Genomic DNA, 21,548 nt, shown 5'->3' on the forward strand with positions numbered 1-21,548 from the left:
TACAACGATGAAACTGTTGGAAATGTTCAGGCCTTGAGAACTTTGATGATTTTGGAAGACTGATCGGGATTCGGTCAATAGCTAATTTTTAGTTCAAATCAATGTTAAATTTCCTAAACAACATTCCAGATGTAGCCAGGGCTTTCCACTCCATTCCAGATCAAAGATGTGCCCTCAAAGGGGAGTTCGGAGCTGTTTAACATACACATGTCCCATGAGGTATCAGCTGTTGTTCAATTGGACAGTACATGGGCTCATGCCGTGAAAGGTTTAGATTGTAAAAGACAACTAAATCTCAAGTCCATATTCTACTCTGGCCAGTCTTGTTGAGGTTATATTATAGGGCTCAAGAGACTTGTTGCTGTCCAGAGAAAACACTTCAGCAGATGGCCTCCTTCAGAAGATACTGCACATGTAGCTTTGCACGGTGTGACTTCAAGCTACTCAGTGGGCTGGCAGTTCATGAATATGATTCTTTGTATCTTTCATAAAATCTAAGGTCCTGATTCATGGTCACCCCAGTGATTAGAATCTCATACAGCTGTGATATTCTTTTTTTCTTTTTTTTTTTTTTTTGCGGTACGTGGGCTTCTCACTGCTGTGGCCTCTCCCGTTGCGGAGCATGGCTCCGGACGTGCAGGCTCAGCGGCCATGGCTCACGGGCCCAGCCGCTCTGCGGCATGTGGGATCTTCCCGGACCGGGGCACGAACCCGTGTCCCCTGCATCGGCAGGCGGACTCTCAACCACTGCGCCACCAGGGAAGCCCGCAGCTGTGATATTCTGATCATCATTCAGATCTTCATCACTGAGCCAATGAGATGCCTCTGTTGAACCCTGCCTATAGATATGCTTACCTCTTAATTGGTAGAAAGTGGTGCTTAAATACAAGTTGCTACAAAGCTCACTTAAGGAGAAATGATCTTCAGCCCAGTTTCCTAGTCCATTTATCACTACGTTGGCTTTGGTAGCTCATAGAGGTACTACTGGAATGCAAAAGTGCTTTTTCCTCAGATTCTGCCACTTAATCCACAGCTTTGAGAAAATGAATTTCTCTTCTAACTGGCTACATAGAGCATCATTTTAATCCTGTGTAAATCCACTATACACAAGAACTTGATTTGTAACTAATAAAAACATCCTTAAATGGAACTGAGGTGTGATTTCTAATAATATCCTACAATGAAAATTATACTCAGAAGGTGATGTTCAGGGACTTCCCTGGTGGCGCAGTGGTTGAGAGTCCGCCTGCCGATGCAGGGGACGCAGGTTCGTGCCCCGGTCCGGGAAGATCCCACATGCCGCGGAGCGGCTGGGCCCATGAGCCATGGCCGCCGATCCTGCGCATCCGGAGCCTGTGCTCCGCAACGGGAGAGGCCACAACAGTGAGAGGCCCGCGTACCGAGAGGAAAAAAAAAAAAAAAAAAAAAAGGTGATGTTTAGCTCATAGGCTACTTATAGGGACTCTGTGAAGGTCATAGGAACTATAGTCTCAACATAAAATATACTTGAGACATAAGGAAATATGGGTAAAGTTGTGTCCTAACCCTAAGAAATAATTTAACAGCCTTAAAAGTCACGTTAAGTAACAGGACATCCTCCTGATTTAGATGCTATTTTTTTCTTTTGTTGTTTCTTAGAGAGGTTTCCTTTAGTAAGAATTAAGCACTGTCCATTCATTTACTTTGCATATAAACCAGTATCAACTTCACAAAGTTACAGTAACTCTAGTATTTAATAGTTTCACTTAAAAAAAAAATTCCAAGTGCCAGGTTAGCTGTTTAGGAATTTTACAGAATTAGACTCTTTGCTCAGATTACCTCCAAATAGCACACACACAGATCCAGTTTTGTTTCATTTTGTTTTGAACTTCTAACAGGGTCCTCACAGCTTAGATGTCAAGTCACCTAGTTCAGGAGTTTTGTTTTTGGTTAAAATATGACAGATTAAAAAATTCAGAGTATCTTTTCAATATCATCTTGTTTTGCTAGTGTCTTGATTCTGCAACTGTTTGCATTTGTGGTAGTATTAAGTTTGCCAGTTTAAGGCTATGTTTATGGTTAGAAAAATATTAATTTTACTTATATCAGAGCTTTTTGTATCCAAATATTGGAAAAAAATATGCCATGTTTGATTTGGAAAACCTGTAGTACTAAATGTCACAGAATTCTCATCTGATATCTAATTCAGTAAATTTTTAATTGAAGAAGATTGTTTATCAAGTTTTTCAGGATTACTTAAATAAAGCAGTTAAATGCCAACAGTTTAAAGCAGGATAGGGACAACACGGAGACACCCTGCCAAAGATATGGTTGATTCCAGAAGCAGCAGTGCACATGCAACCCTGAAGCCCAGGGGAAAGCAGTATGTGAATTTACCCATAAATACCAAATAAAGCCAGATTTTCAATATAACTGACAGTTGCCAGGACCAGGGATGGTCTAGTTGCCATTACAGGAGGTAAGAAAATGTGATGGGGGTCCTTGGGGCTGCTCTTCTTTTACAACCTCAGCTGACAAGATGGAAATCAAGGGAGATTAAATGTAACTCATTGGTCTGCTGACCACCCCCTGCAGTTATCACCAATGTTTCCTTTTATTACCAGTCCTTGTTCTCTCTAGAGGCTATTTCTCCTGAGTATTTTACTGACTCAGACTGACTAAATCAGTTACCTAAAAGGTTGTACAATTCTGGTTCAGAGGCTCCAGAATGACTTCAAGTCATCCAACATAAAGCACACCACCTCTTAGAGCAACTCCCTAGTAAGAGGTGCAATGTCTATAGATACAAGATATGGTTTTTCAGCTAAAATCTATAGCCACTACATTTTGCACAAGGGGAACGATAAATTTCAAGCTCCACAAAATTAGTGTTCTACTATCATAAAGAAATTATACATAATAAAACACTGTTTTCAGATTTGCCTCACCAAAAATGATGTGTTAATAATTGAAGATATTATATACACAAACACAGAAGTAAAACCATTTTCAAAGACAATCAAATCTACCTCTTATTCAAAGTTTAGGACCTACCATTTAAATTTGTGTGTTTTTATTTATAAAATAATAACTAATAATTTTCACTAATATAAGTATTATATTTTGGAGATCATTAAGAGAATATTTTGGAGAAATAAAACCAAAGGCTATTTTGAAAGAAACCGCAGTTTCTTCTGTGCTGTTACATGAAGTAAAATCATTTAAGAATGACGCTGATACAATTCAGCTTACACACACACTATTATTGATGAGGATGGTCTACAGGGAGAGTACAGAACATAAAGTTCAAAGAATTATATCCATACTACAAAAGTTCCAAATGCCAAACCAACCTTAAGTTTAATCTGTCTACCAGATACCACTGTAATCACCTTTTATTACTAGTACTTGTTCTATTGGAAGACCGTTAAGAAGCCAAAAAAGTTTTAAATATATTAATCGTTAAAAACAACAAAGAACAGTTTAAAGAAAGAATATATTTGAACCATATAAACAAAAAGGTATTACATAAGAAAAAATAATGTAACAATTTATGTAAGTACCTAACATATGAGCATGCTCTTAACATCTAAAACAAAAAATAAAAAGGTAACATTGGTACTATATATATATATTTGACAAGTGTGCATTAAAGAATTCTCTAATATAAAACATTTAAAATGTGGAGAATACTTTTTCAAGATACAGAAAACAATTGTTAAGATAGGCACACCCACAACTCTTTTAAAACCGTGCTTATGGAAGATAAAATTGATCTGAGCATTCCTTCTCAGATGTGCAGAAGCTCTGAAATTGTACATCATTTGATATTGCCTCCCACTTTTGCACTGTTTGAATTTCAACACTGATTGGTATGAATTACACAATTAAATAGTTTTTCAGTGTTTCTGCCAAGGTTCCATATAGATTGCGTCTATTTAGTATGAATACTTAAAACAGCAACATCGTTTGTATAAAAGTCACTTCCTTATATTCTTTTTTTCCTTTTTTTAAAAAAGGCACTATATTTAGAAAATAGTAATTATAACAAATAGTGCTCTGGAAAATCTGAAACTCCAAATCAATGTGCTCCATCAACCATAAGTAGATCTAAGAAGCACTAACTAAAAAGAACACGACTGTAAAAAGCTGATAAATTTAAAGATTATAAAATTGGTTTATTGTAAAAGCAATTCAAGAATACCCAGTTAAAATCTTATCCCAATGCCACCCAATACAACCAAGAAGCAGTTAAACACGTTACATTAGGAATAAGGACATAAAACAAGGAAGAGCACATCAAGGCTGTGATTCAAACTCAGAAAGAGAAAGGCTTAGGTCTCCTTCAGGTGAGTACAGAGGGTACAATAAGATCAAAGCACCATGTCTGTTAGGTACCACGGTGCTGCTTCAACACTGAGGTATAACTGGGTAAATTAAAGGTGAGAGGAAATGAAGAACTCCATATTTTTGTTTTGTGGGTGTACTTGAGTGATTAAAATTTTAGGAACAACTGACTTTAATGACAGCAAGATGTAAGACAAGTCTTTATTGAAGAAAAAGAAGCTTATAAAGTTCTCTATCAAGGTCCCACTAAGTCTTCACAACTCCCCTCCCACCTTCCCACCCTCTCCCCTAATCTAAAGCTACTCTGCTGATATATAAAATGCGATCTTAATTTGTGGCTTAATGGCAAATTGTAAGCACTCCTTCCAAGTAGCTTTGATCTTCTGCACATTAAAAAGCCAACATGCTGTATCATTCATCCATAAACTCAATTATGCATTCTAGGCAGAATTTCATTATTCCTCTAAAAAAATCAATACATCTGCACAGTGGCCATTTCCCCCCAGACTTAATTCAAGATTTAATCTTTCTTCTGTTTTCTTAATAATAGCCTCAGAGTCAATTATTACGAATGATCGACCTATGAATCATTATATACAACACAGTGATTGCATTTTGAGCACCGAAATTACTTAATATAAAACTTCTTACTTCCAACTTTTGCACTCCTCTAAATTGAAGGGTCAAAATGCTTAGATTCTGTAATCAGAAAGAAAAAAAAACCACTTGTCTTCCTAAGCTGAGGCTTTTCATAGCAGTTTTAGCCAGGAAAAGAGAGTTTATGTCTTATAAACCCTTGAAAATAAGGGCTTACTCTAGAAACACTGAAAGACCCTTAATCATAGAGGTGCTAGCTGATACCACTATAATTCACAACCAAGTATTACTTCATAGCTTATACTGAAGGTTTGATTCATGCTCATTTTGTTCCTTTAAAAATACTCTTTGGAAAACATTATTACTCCTGTAGACACATACTCTAGTTATATCTCTTCCAGTAAAAATAAAAGTATAATCATGATTATCTCTATTTCTTTGCTAAATTCAACTACCAATATACATTAATCTGATCACTTTACCAGCTAACTTATGACCTTACAGTATTCTATATACTATCCAGGGTCAATTCTCAGCATACAGAAGCAGAAGCAAGTCTTAGAAGAACGATTTTGTAGGTAATATTTCAATGTAGTCCTTAATGTGTTCACTACAAAAGAGAACTAAAGTACTAGAATTTACTTCCAAAACTAAGGCAAAGGTAAACTTTCAAAGCTAAAGGAAGGTAAACCACTATGTAAAGCTTACTTCTGTCATGTACACTATGAACCTAACTCAGTGATTTCCCATCAAGACTTAAAATTAGTCCGAGGGACTAACCAGGGGATAATAAAGCCATTTCTTGTTTGCTTCTTTCAAATTCATCAGATAATATCCATTGTGTGCCCAGAGGGCATACAGGACTCCTCTAGGCACTACCCATAATAACAGCCCTTTCTAGAACACTAAACTACCACCAACATTTGCAGCCCCAACCAGATTTAAACTACCTGTGAAATATAAACTACTAGTCATGTATTCTAAATGCATACATTCAAAGCTACCATTTTAAAATAAATTGGAAAGTAGGGAAAACTTAAAAAAAAAGGATACATTCTGCTATCACACTATCATAAACATTATAAGTGTGTGTGTGGGTATATAGAGAGAGCAGATTACCAAGATTTAAATAAGATGGTAAAAAAAAACCAGGACATGTAGATTTACCAAAGGAACTACAATAACTGTCCCAAGCTACAAGTATAAACAGATTCACTATAATGGTAATTTGCCTAAGTTCTGAGAAACAACAACAACAACAAAAAAACACAAAAAATAAAGAAAAAGAAAAAAAAAACCAAAGAAACCCCCAAAACAGTAAAAACCCCAACCAAGACAAAAAACAAACAAAAAAGAAACCAACAACGACAACAACAACAAACCACAATAAAACCCACCAAAACCTATACTAGAGTATGTGGCAATAATTAATATATTTCTATGGAAATTATCTCAAGCCTTATAAGCTCCTAAAATAAAATCAAGGTCACTATGTGACTAATGATAGCACTAGGAGGAAAAAAAACCCACTGAAAGTAAAACAGTCTTCAGCCTTGGTTTCAGCTATCTCTTCAAATCAGCGTAAGTACTTAACATCAGATACAACATTTTTGGCTTGTCAGACCAGTAAGTCATGTTTTTCCACTGGCCAAAGGCAGCTGAAGAAACAACTGCTTGAACAAACTAAATGCTGTGACGTGAAGCATTTGACTTCCAAGTCTGAGTATTTAGTTAAAATGATTGGTGAACGTCTAACTGGGCAAAAGGAATGGCATCCATCATCCAAACAGGCTCACTTCCCCCAGCCCCCAAAACAAACAGTAGTTATAATAGCAAAAGAAACAAAAAAAGTTTTTTTTGATTCTTTAGAGCCAAACATGGAAGAGGTCAGCAATATATTAACAGCAGCAATGGACAAGGAAGAGCAAAATAGTGGATGAAAGAATCTTGCTGGACGTTTGTTCATCTTTTTCTGTATTAGCCAGAAGATCACAACCGGCTTATTTGGAAATTTCAGGTATATCTCCTTAGATCCTTCACAGATTTAGAATTCAGTCTACCTGAGGGCTCTATAACCATGTAAGAAAGCTTTCTTTATCTAGCTTGGTGGCGGCCAAAACAGACTCCATGTCATTAAGGATGTCAGAACTCAAAGCTTCTTGTAGACTTGGCATCAACTCCTCTCCTTCTATGTTCATTCCATCTCCTTCCAGTGTTCCAAGGTCCACATTTGTCCCAGGAATGGCTTCAAGATAGTCTGGGAAACGGTTCTGCTGTGAGGGTAGGGTGCTTTGGTTGATAGTGTCACCTAGATGGAACAGGGAGAAAAAGAATAGGTCCTTTTTGAAAAGCTAACATCAGAGCCGTATCATGTGAGTATACATAAATGCACAGGGAAAGAAATGCATTCCTGACCAACCTCCTCCACTGGCCCACAGTTTACTTAAGGTCAAACAACCCACAGATAGCAAAGTAACAACGCAAGTTTCCTTTTGCTTCAAAATTGTTCAGATATTAAACAAGCTTGATTGCTTACTACTATGTGCTGAGCAGTGAAGGGGGTCCTGAAAAAAAATTCCTTGAAAAATTATATACAGCAAGAGAGAAAGAAAAAGTATGACACAACAGCATCACTACTTGACTCTCTTCCAGGTATGCACCACCATAATAAGATAAAATATAAAAATGAATGGTATAGACCTGTCTTTCTCTGAAGTACACACTGGGGAACAGAATAAAAGAACTGCACAAAACTCTATTCCACCCTTGGGAGATTCATATTCACAACAGTAAAAACAAGCCTCCCAAAAAGTCCTTGGATAGGTAAGTCTTCCTAGCTTTGCTTCTAGGTTTCCCAAACTTACCTTGCCAAGAAACCTTTTTGCCCATGACAATGTTAACATTCCTTAACACTTCAATGGAACATGCTTTCAGAAAAACTAATATAAACCATTAAGTGTTAAAAAGGTTTAGAGAGAAGAGAGAAATGGGGGGACAGAGGAGTCAGGAAAGGTGTTATAAATGAGATGGGTTTGAAGAGACTCCTATGGATGATTTAAGATTCAGATGAAGAGAGGACACTGTGGATTCCCAGAAGCATCAAAGCCATGAGCTGGATGAACACAGGTACAGAAGACTTGCCAAACACTTTTAGAAGCTGCCAGCTGAAGAACTAGCTAGCTGGAGAACTGCTTCATTTCCCCACCAATTCATGCCCTCTGATAGCTGCCAAGTCCAGGGTCACCGGGTAAGCCACAGGAAAAAGGGTTCTATAATTACCCCTGTGAGGCAGGTATTTCTTAGCTCCTGCAAGATCCCCGCAACTATTCTAACAATAAAGTAGGTAAGCCCACCACCTAGCCTTTCCTACCTGGCTTCCTGAGCCCCATACCACCTAAGTTGGACCAAAGACCCTCACAAAGAAGAGGGAAGCAGACAATGAATCACATATAGAGCCATATGAATCACATATAGAGATCTTCTCCAAAATTAAGAACACAAATCCAGGGGCTTCCCTGGTGGCGCAGTGGTTAAGAATCCGCCTGACAATGCAGGGGACACGGGTTCGAGCCCTGGCTCGGGAAGATCCCACATGCCACGGAGCAAGTAAGCCCGTGCACCACAACTACTGAGCCTGTGCTCTAGAGCCTGCAAGCCACAACTACTGAAGCCCGTGTTCCGCAACAAGAGAAGCCACCACAATGAGAAGCCTGCGCACTGCAACGAAGAGTAGCCCCCGCTCACTGCAACTAGAGAAAGCCCACGCGCAGCAACAAAGATCCAACGCAGCCAAAAAGAAAAATAAATAAATTTATTTAAAAAAAAAAAGAAAAAAGAATACAAATCCATATAACAGAGACTTCTAATAGGGTCCTCAACTGCTTTGTCAATTAACTGTTTTAAATGCTAAAATATAAAATAAGTCATGTCAAATAGAGCTGAGATATTCATGACATTTAAAAACTGGGAAAAGACTTAAATTACAAGATGCCAAAAAAACAAACAAAAAAACCCCACAAAGCAAACTCAATTTGAATTGAAGTTTACAGGATCTTAATTGGTTTTCTTCTGAATAATCTTTGCTCACAATAGTTTAATTACACCTGGTAATACAATGACTATTTCTCACTGAAAGCTAGAGGAATAAAGAATACCAACCTGTATCCATTTCATCAACACTGTTCAAGAAGTCGTCTGGGGTCCGAGGGACACTGTAGCTGCTCATGCTTAGTCCGCTGTCTGTGCTCTCATCTCGAGAATGATAGGTGCCACTACAAAGAATGAGAGTTAAAGACCAACACAAAAAATTTAAGAAATGATTTCAAGGTAAAAATATAAACACCTGCTGAGTACCAACATGATTCTCAAAGAGGATTAGTGAAAATTCTTGCCCTGCAGCATCTGAAACAAGCACCCTCCTTCAGGGCCCATACAAAGCTCTTTTGCTATGAGGTGAAACAGACAAGTTAATCCTAATTGAAACTGGCAACTTTAGGGGGCCAAAATTTCTCCTAAGGTTCTGGGCTTGGTGGCAATAAGAGAAAAGAAAGATATTTCCAGTTTTCCTAGGTGACAGAAAATTCTGTGTAAATATTCTCTAGTATCATTTGAATCTAGGGTCTCCACATGGCTCATTTGTTTCAAGGTCTCAATTCCCCAAGTGGTGGTGGTCACAGGCATAGGTCAAAACACAACCTCCAGGCGGGTGGTGAGACAGGTCTGCACTAGATTCATGCTAAATTCCTAGCTCTCATGCAGAGAGTTTAAGCCAGAAAAATCAAACCAAAATAAAGAACCAGAATTTCTTTTTGGACTGGGCCAAAACAGATGAGTCACTGCCGATAAGAACTGAACTCCCTCGCTTGATCTCCTTGTTTCTGTTTGGGAAAGGCGGGGAGCTGCAAACAAACACCTTAGCAGGAGATAGGAGTCCTGAGAGTCCCAGTAGAAGGGAAGATTAAAAACAAAAACAAAAAAACTACAAGGCACATACCTTGAGAAAAACAGAAAAATATGAGCCAAGACAGATTTTTACTTTAGGCTAAATGAAAAGTATCACAGATTTATATACAAGTATGGTAAATATCCTTAGACTATTACTTTCATAAATACGACACTCTCCTAACCTAGTAGTACGCAGACACCAGGTGGCATCGCCTGTAAAATTGGGGGTTCTGCTAATTCTAGAAAATCTTATGGCAAAGTGTGAATAAAGGCAATTGTTCTTAATGGTCTCTGACTACAGTGCAAACTCTAACTTCCCCCGCAGCTTGGACACTTAAACAGCTGTTTAGCTTACACAAAAGTTAAACAAAAAATAACTAAGCTTTAAAAACAAGCTTTAACAGTTGCTCAAGGTCGAAAGCTCAGCCCCCTAAACTTCTTTCCTAAATTACTCAATGCACTTTGCCTTGTTCTCCCTCCCCTTCACTCTGTATATTGCAACCACTAGTTTAATGCTTCTGTCAGATTTTGGCAAGATTCAAAAGCCTCACACAGATCCAAGAAAACACAAATTTGCCTCTGAGACCATTTGTATACAATGCAGCTACTTTGGAGACGGTCTCAGGATGTGGTTTGTTTTTATCTTGCCTGTCTTGATCTGGGACAAGGGCCTGGTCCTAGTCATCACTGTATTCCCACTGCTAAGAACGGAGCACGTATCAAGACACTCAAGACCCTGTTACAGAATAGCTGAATGTACACAGTTGTTCAGAGTTCTTTCCAAGCCCCAGGGGAAGCACATGGGCACTCCTGAGGACTGAGTTCACAAGGCCATTTCCCTGGTTAGGAACTGCTCCCTGCAGCCCCCCACCTCCCTTCAATAAACATGCACTGAGCATCTGCTACTACGTGATAGGGATTAGACTAGTCTGAGGATACAGAGATTAACGACAACAAAAATCTACAACTGATGCTTTCTGAGAGGCTCACAACTTCAGGGAGGGAGGTGAACAAATACATTAATGAATCATATAGAAGGGCTCCGTGAGCAAAGTGCTTTCAGAACAAAGAGGAGTAAGCTTGAAAAGTACAGGGGAAAGGTTTCATGGAAGGGAACATGGGAGCTGGCCTTGAAAGACCTCAGAGTAAAAGGGAGATGAGGGGATGTTCCACCACTACTAAGAGTCAACTCCATGGCAAGTTAGGGGAACAAGTGTTTAGAGCTTAAGGAATATGTATAAATCGAATAATGGGCAGTGGGGAAACCATCAAGAGTTTCTGAAAAGAAAAATGTTATAGTCAGATGTGTGTTTTAGAAACTGGGGGTACTACAGGGATTTTGCCCTGAGACTAACAACACTGGGTAAAGTTCCACTCTGTGATCTTTACCAGAAAACAGAATCTTAAACTGTAGCTCAGCTCTTATCAAAAGTTTTAAGAAACATTCTGCACAAATGACCATCAGGAGGATATGCAGTCTATCCATTTTTTCCCAAATGGTCTAATTTTATCCCTGGATCAATACAGGCCTTCAATAAGGTGGGTACTGGAATTATATTGATCTGAAATTTCCTTTGTGGAAAAGAAAGTTCTGTGGCTATGAACTTTCCTAATTAACCTCAGTTTAAGCTTAGAACTACAGTCTTATATAAATACACTCAATTTTTGGCAGAACTTTAAACTGCATATGTCAGAAGAGTAAATACAAACTTAAATACATTTTAGATGGCCTCTGAAACCAAACTTACCAATTAGGGCACCAGCACTAACCTTAAGACAGAGCAAATGATAGAAAATTCTATTGTACTAAATATTTTGGTATGACAAGGTGTTTTGTTTTTCTTAGGATCAGGATGTTTTAAATTCAATTGGTGAGAATTGAAAGGGTAGCATTATAGCCTTCTTGAACAAAAATACCTTTAAATGTTTTAAAAAGTACACTGTTCAAAATTGGTTAAAAAAAACAAAAGCAAAGACCAGAAAGCATTTGTTCCTTATTTTAAAAGCTGAAACTCCATAAATATTTGACAATCTAGAAGAAAGAATTGTAGTCAAATCTTAATTTTAAACGGCCTTCGAGGCAAAGAATATGTTCTGTCTCAGCTTGCAGTTTTCAACACAGCCCTCCCTACATAAAATAACATCTTTGCAATATGCCTGGAACCCAAAATTTGTGGTAACTCACTAAAAATCATCCTTATACTATGTTATTTTCAATATTCTTTAATATTAATACATTATTTGAAAGAAGCACAACCTTACTTTTTATCTCCTTGACCTATAGCCCTTAAGAACATGAGGCCTTACAGTGCTCCTGCAGTGAAACCTCTCAGGTTGAACACTTACGTGGAAAATTCCTTCTAATGATCCTTACAATGCAGCCCTAAGTAGGTTTAAGATGCAGTTCATTTGCTTTTATAGAAAGGCATTCACATGTTCCTTCATGATTCTGCAAGTAACTGTTTTTCAACAGTATAAGCACAAGCAAACACGTGACTGTGAATAAGTATCCCCTCTACAAGTCTGAACAGCTCATTTCCTCTCACATGAGCCAGCTTTTAATCCTCAAGTTTTATTGTCCTAGCCATTTATGGAGAGATTCATTTACAGCTATGGTTTTTGGCCCACAAAGATGTTCAAACAGCTTATTACAAGTATAAGGAGAATCACCTTAAAACTATGATCTTTTTCAGATGTTGGCCAGTAGCAACTCTTACCAACCTGTTAAGAAAGGGATCTGAGCTATTGGTCGTCATTGTTCTCAATTCCTGAGACATCCCAGGAGAAGATACTGGATTTTGAGTCCCACCATCCTGCTCCAGTGTTGGTAACTGGCTACGGAGAGCTAATTCCTAGAAAAAAATCAACACAAATAAACAGAATCAATCTACTGATTAACAAATTTATCGTTAGGTTTAAAGAAATAAACTTGTACATATAAAGCTGAAGTATTAACATCTAAAAGTTAATGAGTTTCCCAATCAGAAGGACCAGGTTCTTCTATCCATTTCAAGTGATTAAACATTAAATTATATAAACTGAAAGTTTAATTAGTCTTATTAACCCCAAAACATATATATTTAACTACTTAGCTTCCTTTTGGTATTTTCCTTTTCTGGCAGACACTCCTAAATCCCTCCTTTGGGGTAGGATGGCAAGTCTGATCTTTAAAAAGAGAATTCTTTTTAAAGTTTTATTTTTACTCACCAACCCTCATATGGTTTTATATGTTTGGCACCAGTAATAAAAATAAAGTCAAAAGAACAAAATTTGGTGATTTACCAAGACACCAACACTCCTCACTGCCCTCCTGCATTGTTTTACACTTTGGTATCAAGTAACTTATTCTGACTTCAGGTTTTTCAATCTTGAACTATCTTCTGGGGCATCCAACAATTTCTCAGCAAGATTCTACCTGGAAACTGAGCAAAAGCTATGGGCCATTACTACCCTGATCATTTCAGAAGGCCTGCCTCAACGCGCTTCCAAACATTCCAGGCCTCAGCTTTATATTTGCCTGGGGCTTCAAGGCTAGTTCACCTCACTCTGGCCAACTCTTACACCTTCATTACCACCCCGTTCTTTTCCTCACCTTTTCATCTGTTCGCTGTTCCCTGCCCTGAGGATTTCCACTGTGCCTCTCAAGCTCTCATAAACATCAACTCTGCTAGAGCATCAGCTTTCTCTCCCTCGACATTTCTGGTTTGACCTGAACTATGGCTTTTTATCACAAAGGATACTACCTCACCCCCTGCAGCCTTCCTGAGCCAAGCCTGCTCGCTGAGGCACACACCATCTCCAGCACCCTCACTCCCAGTCACCACTGGGTCCAGACGCAGTGGAGATATTCTCTGAGCTCTGCACCACCACTTCTAGACTATGCAACAACCACTTCTTTTTACTCAGGTTTCTGCCTTCTAGATACCCCATCCTTAAATGGGTTTCTTAACCGGAGGATCATGACAGAATGCAGAGGGTATGTGAACTTGGATGGAGAAAAAAAATTACATCTTTATTTTCATTAACCTATAATTAAAATCTAGCATTTTCTTCAATTATAAATATAGGCAACAAACAGTAGTATTTACTATACCTTTGACTTTTCAGCTTTTCATCAATAGAAAACATTTTCATATCATGCTCTAGGTGTTGCAAATGTATTAAAATACCATTTATGTTCATTACTATTTCAATATTATATTAATTTTAAGACATGCCACTATATCTTATTACTTATACATTACGTAGATGATTCACTCAACATGAGTTCCTTGAATTTCTGGGTTCCAGTGATCTTCATCCCTACCTACCTCTATCACCCACTTGTACAGCCAAGACCTTGCTATTCAAAACCAAACCTACCTCTACAATCTTTACTCATGTTTGAGACAATGATCATTGTTTCACTTCATTGCAACTGCATCTATCACCCGGGAACTGTCAACATCCATGCACAAAATCTATATAGTAATCTAACGCTGAAATTCCTGGCTCTCTAAATTGCAATGATATTGACCACTTTACCATTGTATTTCAGTCATTAACTTCCTCGGTCACACCCTGCACTGGTTTAGAAACTTCTTCCCCAGAAATCTTACATGTACTCATCCCGCTTTCTGGAACCGTATTTTTTCTTTCCATCCAGTTTCTTCTGCCTCCTACTATTCCAATCTATTGGCTCTCCTTCCCTACAAGTTTAAATGCAGGGCTGATCATTTTAAATACACATGATTACCTTTCAGATTCCTGATACACACATAATTTTATTTCAACATAGCAAATTCCAACCATGAATCAATATTAAAAATGTGCTTGCTTCACTTCTGTACTGAGACTGCTAAGAAATGCTAGAGAAAAATCATACAACTATCCAGACTGTTATAAATTAATAGTCTTTGGCCTTGGCTGGGCCCTCCTTAGTACCACTCATTGTTTTTTGTTTTTTCTTGGGTCCTTGGTTACTTTTTTCTCACATTCTCATGATTACTACTCCAAATCTGGCACACTCTCTCAAGACCCTGTTCACTTAAGTGCTTTTCCTTTTTCAAGCTCTCTCGCATTTAAATAAGAACACTGAGGTCATCAGGAACAATCTGTGGTTTTCTGGATCCTCCTCTCATCTATTCCTGCTCCCCCAAAGCCATCTTCATTCATCACCTTTATAACTTTTCTTCCAGTCTCAGAAATGGATTCCCTCCTGCTGTCTCCTGTTCTAGGCCAACCCACACTCCTAGCAGCTTCTGGGGATCCATTTTACTTGTTTTCTCTATCTTCTATCATTGATGCGCCCCTCACCCCCATTTGCACCTTACAAAGTGAGAAGTGACTTTAAAACAAAGTGCACTCCCTGCAGGTCTTTAATATGAAACGTTTTCTCTTGGTACCATGTCTTTCCATATACTCTTGACTAGAACACTTTTCTTTCTTATTATTTAAGACACAGTTACCTTCTCTAGGTAATTCTCCAGAATGATCCCATTTCCATCTTCGGATTAGATTAGATTAGACAGATAGATAATATGTCTTTCACACCCTGAGCATATGTATGTAACATGATCTTAGCACTTATCACATGATATTGTAATTATTTCTTCTCTGTCCCTTAAGGACACAAAATGAATAAATGAATGACTATTTTGGAGCATAAAACAAGAGCTTCTAAATACTTTGAAGAATTTATGTTGCTATTAAAGTATAAGGATGTTAAAAGCAATAAATTTTATTTTACTTTAAAATATTTATTTATTTATTTTTTTGGTTGGTTGGTTGGTTGCGCTGGGTCTTAGTTGAGGTATACGTGTGGGATCTAGTTCCCTGACCAGGGATTGAACTCAGGCCCCCTGAATTGGGAGCACAGAGTCCTATCCACTGTGCCACCAGGGAAGCCCCAAAAGCAATAAATTTTAAAGTGAATAAAATTATAGGCTCTGGATGAGGCTGATGCCTAGGGAAGGCATGCTCATGTTTCTGTGTACCTAGTTTTGAACCTTGCAGCACAAAGCAAATACATCATTACTGAAGTAACTTAATAAATTGGCTATAATTTTCATATTGTTTTTACAACTTTTATTTTACCCCTTTTGATGGTTTCCACTTTTTCAAGGTTTTATGGAGTTAAAGCTAATTGTTATGTGCAAAATCTCCATGTTCTCGCTACTTTGAATTCTGCCACATTGCTTGTTTGAAGCTATCAGATTTTTACTTTTTGCTGCCTTTAACAACTGAATTTCTGTCAGCAGACACTAAAGAATCAACTATCCACATTTACAATGAAAGGTAACTTAGAGGTGTGAATAAGAAGGCCAATCTCTACAAGTTGCCTAAGAAGATATCCAATCCCCTGAAAGGCTATGGAAATAATTCTCATCAAATCTATATTTGAGCCAGGACTAAGAGTAACTAACCTAGGAATTCATGTAAACTGAACTTGAAAGGAACAAGGGGAAAAAAATGCCACTTTATTTACTGGTGGTGGTGGTAGGGCGGTGTTAGTATTATCAACCAAACAGTGAAGAACACGGCATGAAAACAAATGTAATGTGATAAGGCCAATGATATAAATAACATATACATAGATTATAGAACCCATATACCAGGTATGGATATTCAGCTCAGGTTTGAAACTTCTACTTACAGGAAAAACAAACAAACAAAACCCCAAAGCCAACCAACCAGGGTTGATTAGAAGTAATTTTTGAAGTGTTATTGAGGTATAATTTCCTTCCTTTTTCTTTCTTTCTTTCTTCTTCTTCCTCCCTCCCTCCCTCCCTCCCTTCCTACCTTCCTTCCTCTCTCCCTCCGTCTCTTTCTTTTCTTTCTTTCCTTCCTTCCTTTCTTTTCTTATTAGTCATCCATTTTATACACATCAGTGTATATATGTCAATCCCAATTAATTCTTTTGTTAATATTTTCATCTGTGAACATAATTTATTTCACTGGGTTCAATAAGGAAGATGAAACATTTTTGTTGATATTTTAAGGAAATTGTCAAAAATTGGGGGGGAAAACCATATGTATTTATGTAGGAAAACAGGCCAACTTCCCCTTCCCCTTAACATAACATCAATAAGTTCAGAGTTCAACTGAATATAAAAACAGTAACATCCACTTCCACATAAACACACACACATGCATGCACACACACCCCCATATAGAGATGTGGAAATCTGCAGAAGTATCCTACTCCATGCTTTACCTAGTCAGACTTTGAAGGACAGTGAATGTGGAGTCAGAACTAACTGAAAGAGCTCCTCCCTAAGCTGTCCTGCTGCCAGTGAGGAACAGTTAAATCATGGGTTTCATTGTGAGTAAGCTTTGTAATTCCTTGTATCCTTAGCCAAGGATTGTAAATGTGAAAGTGAACACACTGCATACAATTAATAATTTTAGAAGTAAAATATTAAAAATTTGTTTCAGAGTTGTACAGACTTTTTGCCAGTGACTTTAGAGAAAAATAATTAATATGGATAAGTATGAAATGAAGTTAAATAATCTGAATTTTTTAATCAAAAATATTTCATATAAACTTTCTCCATTATATGCATTTAAAAATAATTCCTGGGCTTCCCTGGTGGCGCAGTGGGTGAGAGTCCGCCTGCCGATGCAGGGGACACGGGTTCGTGACCCGGTCCGGGAAGATCCCACATGCCGCGGAGCGGCTGGGCTCGTGAGTCATGGCCGCTGAGCCTGCGCGTCCGGAGCCTGTGCTCCACAACGGGAGAGGCCACAACAGTGAGAGGCCCGCGTACCGCAAAAAAAAAAATTCCTGTATATATCTACATGTACCTATGTAGAATAAACCCATTCTATTGCAATAAAGTAATTTTGTTAAAACACATTTTGGATGAATATGAACATCATTTTGTAATTGAGTAAATCTGGCATAGCTGTTTTAAAAATCAGCCTTGGGACATAATTGGATTGTCTACAAAAACTGATTTCAGTTGAAACACTTCATGTTGAAAGTTATGTCTATCTCTAAGGAGTTTTTTATCCTGAACAAATGTCTAATATTAGAATACTGAGCTAAAAATACAAGTTCGTTAAGCTTCTCTTTTTCCCAAAGGTAGTCAGAATAAACAGTTTGACAGACTTTCAAAAATGGAGAAGTAAGCAAGTTATAGGAAATTCAGCCAAAATTTATCATGCTTCTGTATTTCAAAGGTCAAACAGTTCTTTTAGAGTATTTGACTTTTTCTAAAGGAAGCAAATATTTTTAGCTCATTTTCTTCTGTAATAATACAAAAATGTGGTGGCTTTTCCCATTGAGCTTGTAAATCTTAGCTAATCTGGGACGCATGTGGAGTCAGAGCTATCTGCAACTATAAGTAAAACTGATGTTCCCAGCTTGGTCTGGAGGGAACTTTCCAGGATGGTTTATAAAGGAAAACATGATTTGCCTGGTTCATATAGTGGACTTTTATGGACTCAGGATCCAGCCATGAGCCACTGGTCCTTTTCGTATTTCCCTTCTCTCATTTAAATAGGAGTATCATTTCTCATATGGTAAAAAAGATACTTTAAGATAATATATATCTGGTAGTAAAGTATTTTGGCTCCATATAAAACTGATGCTTTGGTTCACATCATTTAGAAAAGTAAGGAGAAAGGCAGTAGAAGAAGTCAGTAGTCTGGAAACATTTAGAACATCTCTAGGTTATTAAATTCTTTAGAGTATCCAAGAGACATGGAAGCATATGTCTACACAAGTCAAAATTTAGAAACAAGTCAAATATCTATCAGTAGGTGAACAAATAAACAATTGTAGTATATCCCTACAATGGAATACTACTTAGCAATAAAAAGGAATGAACTATAAGTACAACATGCATGAATCTCAAAAAAATCATGCTAAGGTGAAAAAGTTATGATTCCATTTATAGAAAATTCTATAAAGTTAATGTCAACTTTACTTTCTTAAAGCAATTTTATCTTCAGCAAATACTATGTAAGAGTGTTTCATTTCTGGATAATATATGGCACACAAATGAAGGTCCCCCCTCTCCAACCTAATCAATTTATTTAAGGTAGGTTAGTTTAGTGAACTAGAAATCTAAATTTAGAAATGAAGAATAACTCTGAAAAATACACATCTTTTAAACAGTTTGTCTTAGTAATAGCAATTTATGTCACAATTTTAAAAACAAACAAAAAAGCCATTTCTTCCAACTGTTCAAGATAGGTCTTGCCATACCCCATTTTCCAACACAGCTTTAAACAGTTACAGAATATTTAATTATGTTGGAAGTTATTAAAACATTTAGCCAATGTTTAGAATGTTTTTTGTCTTTTTAATATTTTTTAATATTTAATAAATATTTAATATTTAACATTTACCAAAGTATCTTCAACTTCAGAACAACCTTTTTGACTAAAAAGATGTGTATCTATGATTCAAATTCATAGAATGATTCACAGAATCATTTGAATCTATGATTTATTCAATATTAGGACTTCAAAAAGAGAGATAAACTTGGAAAAGGTATTAATTGGATTCTGAAATAGCTTTTCTAGTATCTGCTAACATAAAAGAGAGTTTGGAGGGAAAAAAAAAGCCACAACTTTGCTATTATTAAATTCAGAAAAAAAAAAAACAACTGTGGTGATTATTTTCACATGGCTCTGAACAGGGGTCCTATACTATTTTGCTCTATTTGACTAAAACTATGGACATCTGAATCTCTTCACCATTTTGGGCTAACAGTGTAGTACAATATCCTCAACTTTAATACTGTGGGTTTTATCCATCATTAACCCAGTAACTGACCCTGGTGTGTATTTATTACTATCCATAAGGAATGGCAACTACACAATATTCATTAGTTGCAAAAAATTTATAGCTATAATTTCTATGAAGAGTAAAGCAATTATTTGCTCAGAGATAAGCTGTCTATATACAGCAGTCTTGTTTCTATTTTCTGGGTCGTTTCAAGCATTCTGATGAGGGCACTTGGGGATGAGTTTTGACCTAGGCCTTATGAAGGAAATGGAGAATCTTAATCAGTAAAAGGGAAGGGGAAAAGTCAGGTACTCCTTATGGGGAAAAGTTCATGAGTGGAATCATGGCAACAAGACAGAGGAGTGCACTTGGCTGAAGGAAGGTAATTGGCTTAACCAGAATTGAGAGAGAGAAAGAAGGCTACTGACCACAGACCATAAATGAGCTAGGTTGCAGAGTTTAGGCTTGATCTCACAGGTATTAGGGAACCGCAGGTACTAAGGAACCACATTCTTAAGCATAAGAGAAGGTAAAAACATTCACACTCAGGGGGAACTATCTTTCCTCAAAGTGTTAGTTTCAAAAGACTTTGAAACAGAAGCTGTAATGCATTCCTAACCCACTCTCTCAAAGGTCTCCCTCCAGTCACAGAGGAGAAACTGATGTATTAGAAAGAGTTATACAGAGAAAATTGAGCATTCCATACATGTTCAATCTCATGGAGCAAAGACGATGTTTATGCTTTAAAAAAGTTTTCTTTTTCTGAGACCAGAAATTGCTTTAGAAACAAAAATAGTGAATAATCAAAATAAAATTAAAAAATTTAAAGCTCTATGAGGACAAGTTTTTCCAAAATTCTGCCAGCAAACCCTAACAAATTAAGGCAATAATTTCCATTTTTAACTAAGAAAATATACTAACCCCTTTAAAGTTGTCTCAATTTTTCAGAATTTTGTATTAACCTCACCCATACTGACAGTAGTTTATAAGACCAGAAAATCCTACAATACAGACAGGTTTTGTTAATCCTATGCAGAAGTACTTAAGGATAGCTTTTGAACCAAGTAATTTGTGAACATTCTGAAGTCTGGCACCTTCCCACAGCAAATGCGGTATATAATTACAAAACAATGCCACTGATTTCATGTTGCTTGTTAACTCATCTGCACTGATTTCTATTAGAAAAGTAAAAACAAACAACAAACAGAACCCAAACCCCCCACAGCACTGAACAGGAGTGCCTTGCGCTCAAGTATTGAATGGATCCATCCTTTTTTCTTCATTATTCCTTTTTACAGTCTGTTTTTTTGAGACTGGAAAGCTCTTTCTGGCTTTCTTGATTATCCTGGTAACCTTATTTAAAGGCATCTTCACTTAAGATATGACCCTTCTTTGTGGAATCTTTCCTGGCATCTACCTTAAGATAATCTAGAAAATATGTAGGATGAGAAAAACACAGATACTTGCTTGATACAAATACAACCAGATTCTGGGTATTTGAGGAACTCCAAATTTAGCCCTATACTGGAATTTCATACATTTTCACAATTGTGCCAGGTAAATACATTGACAACTGAATCTTATATAACAAGGCAGTATTTTATTATCCACATATGAAAAGTTAAATTTAAAAAAACCTTTTATAAAACCTATCTCTTTCAGGTTTCCTGCTCTGGCTTAGACAAATCTAAGGAATCAACTCTGTAATTTTAATACCATACAAATTTAATAGAAATTCAATTTACAAACCTTAACTTTTCTAAAGCTTTACTACTAAAAGAAGTATCTAAAAACTCCTGATAATTTTAATGAGCAACTGTTTACACTTATACTGATGTAAGAAATAAAGACCTGAAGGTATTTAATTTACTTATCAGATTTAAAGTTTAAGATCTTAGTAGGAAAAAATAAAAAGGAAACAATTTCAAAACACTTTAACATGGAGAACTTTTTGCTTGATCCC

The 21,548-nt window shown here is 37.1% G+C and overlaps 1 protein-coding gene across 12 annotated transcripts in view; it reads right to left on the reverse strand.

Moving 5' to 3' along the window:
- Window positions 1–3,456: 3,456 nt before the first annotated feature.
- YAP1 (Yes1 associated transcriptional regulator) overlaps window positions 3,457–21,548 on the reverse strand; it is a 109,513-nt gene continuing 91,421 nt past the window's right edge. For all 12 annotated transcript variants that reach the window (XM_081239686.1, XM_081239676.1, XM_081239677.1 and 9 more), the window contains 3 exons: window positions 12,589–12,719; window positions 9,082–9,194; window positions 3,457–7,231 (listed from right to left, as the gene is read on the reverse strand). In XM_081239686.1, coding sequence (XP_081095812.1) covers window positions 6,993–7,231; window positions 9,082–9,194; window positions 12,589–12,719 — 483 coding nt within the window. In that variant the 3' untranslated portion in view covers window positions 3,457–6,992. The remainder of the gene's footprint in view (window positions 7,232–9,081; window positions 9,195–12,588; window positions 12,720–21,548) is intronic.

Source organism: Mesoplodon bidens (assembly GCF_964165515.1).
Source record: "Mesoplodon bidens genome assembly, chromosome: 7".
In the NCBI taxonomy this organism is placed as follows: domain Eukaryota; kingdom Metazoa; phylum Chordata; class Mammalia; order Artiodactyla; family Ziphiidae; genus Mesoplodon; species Mesoplodon bidens.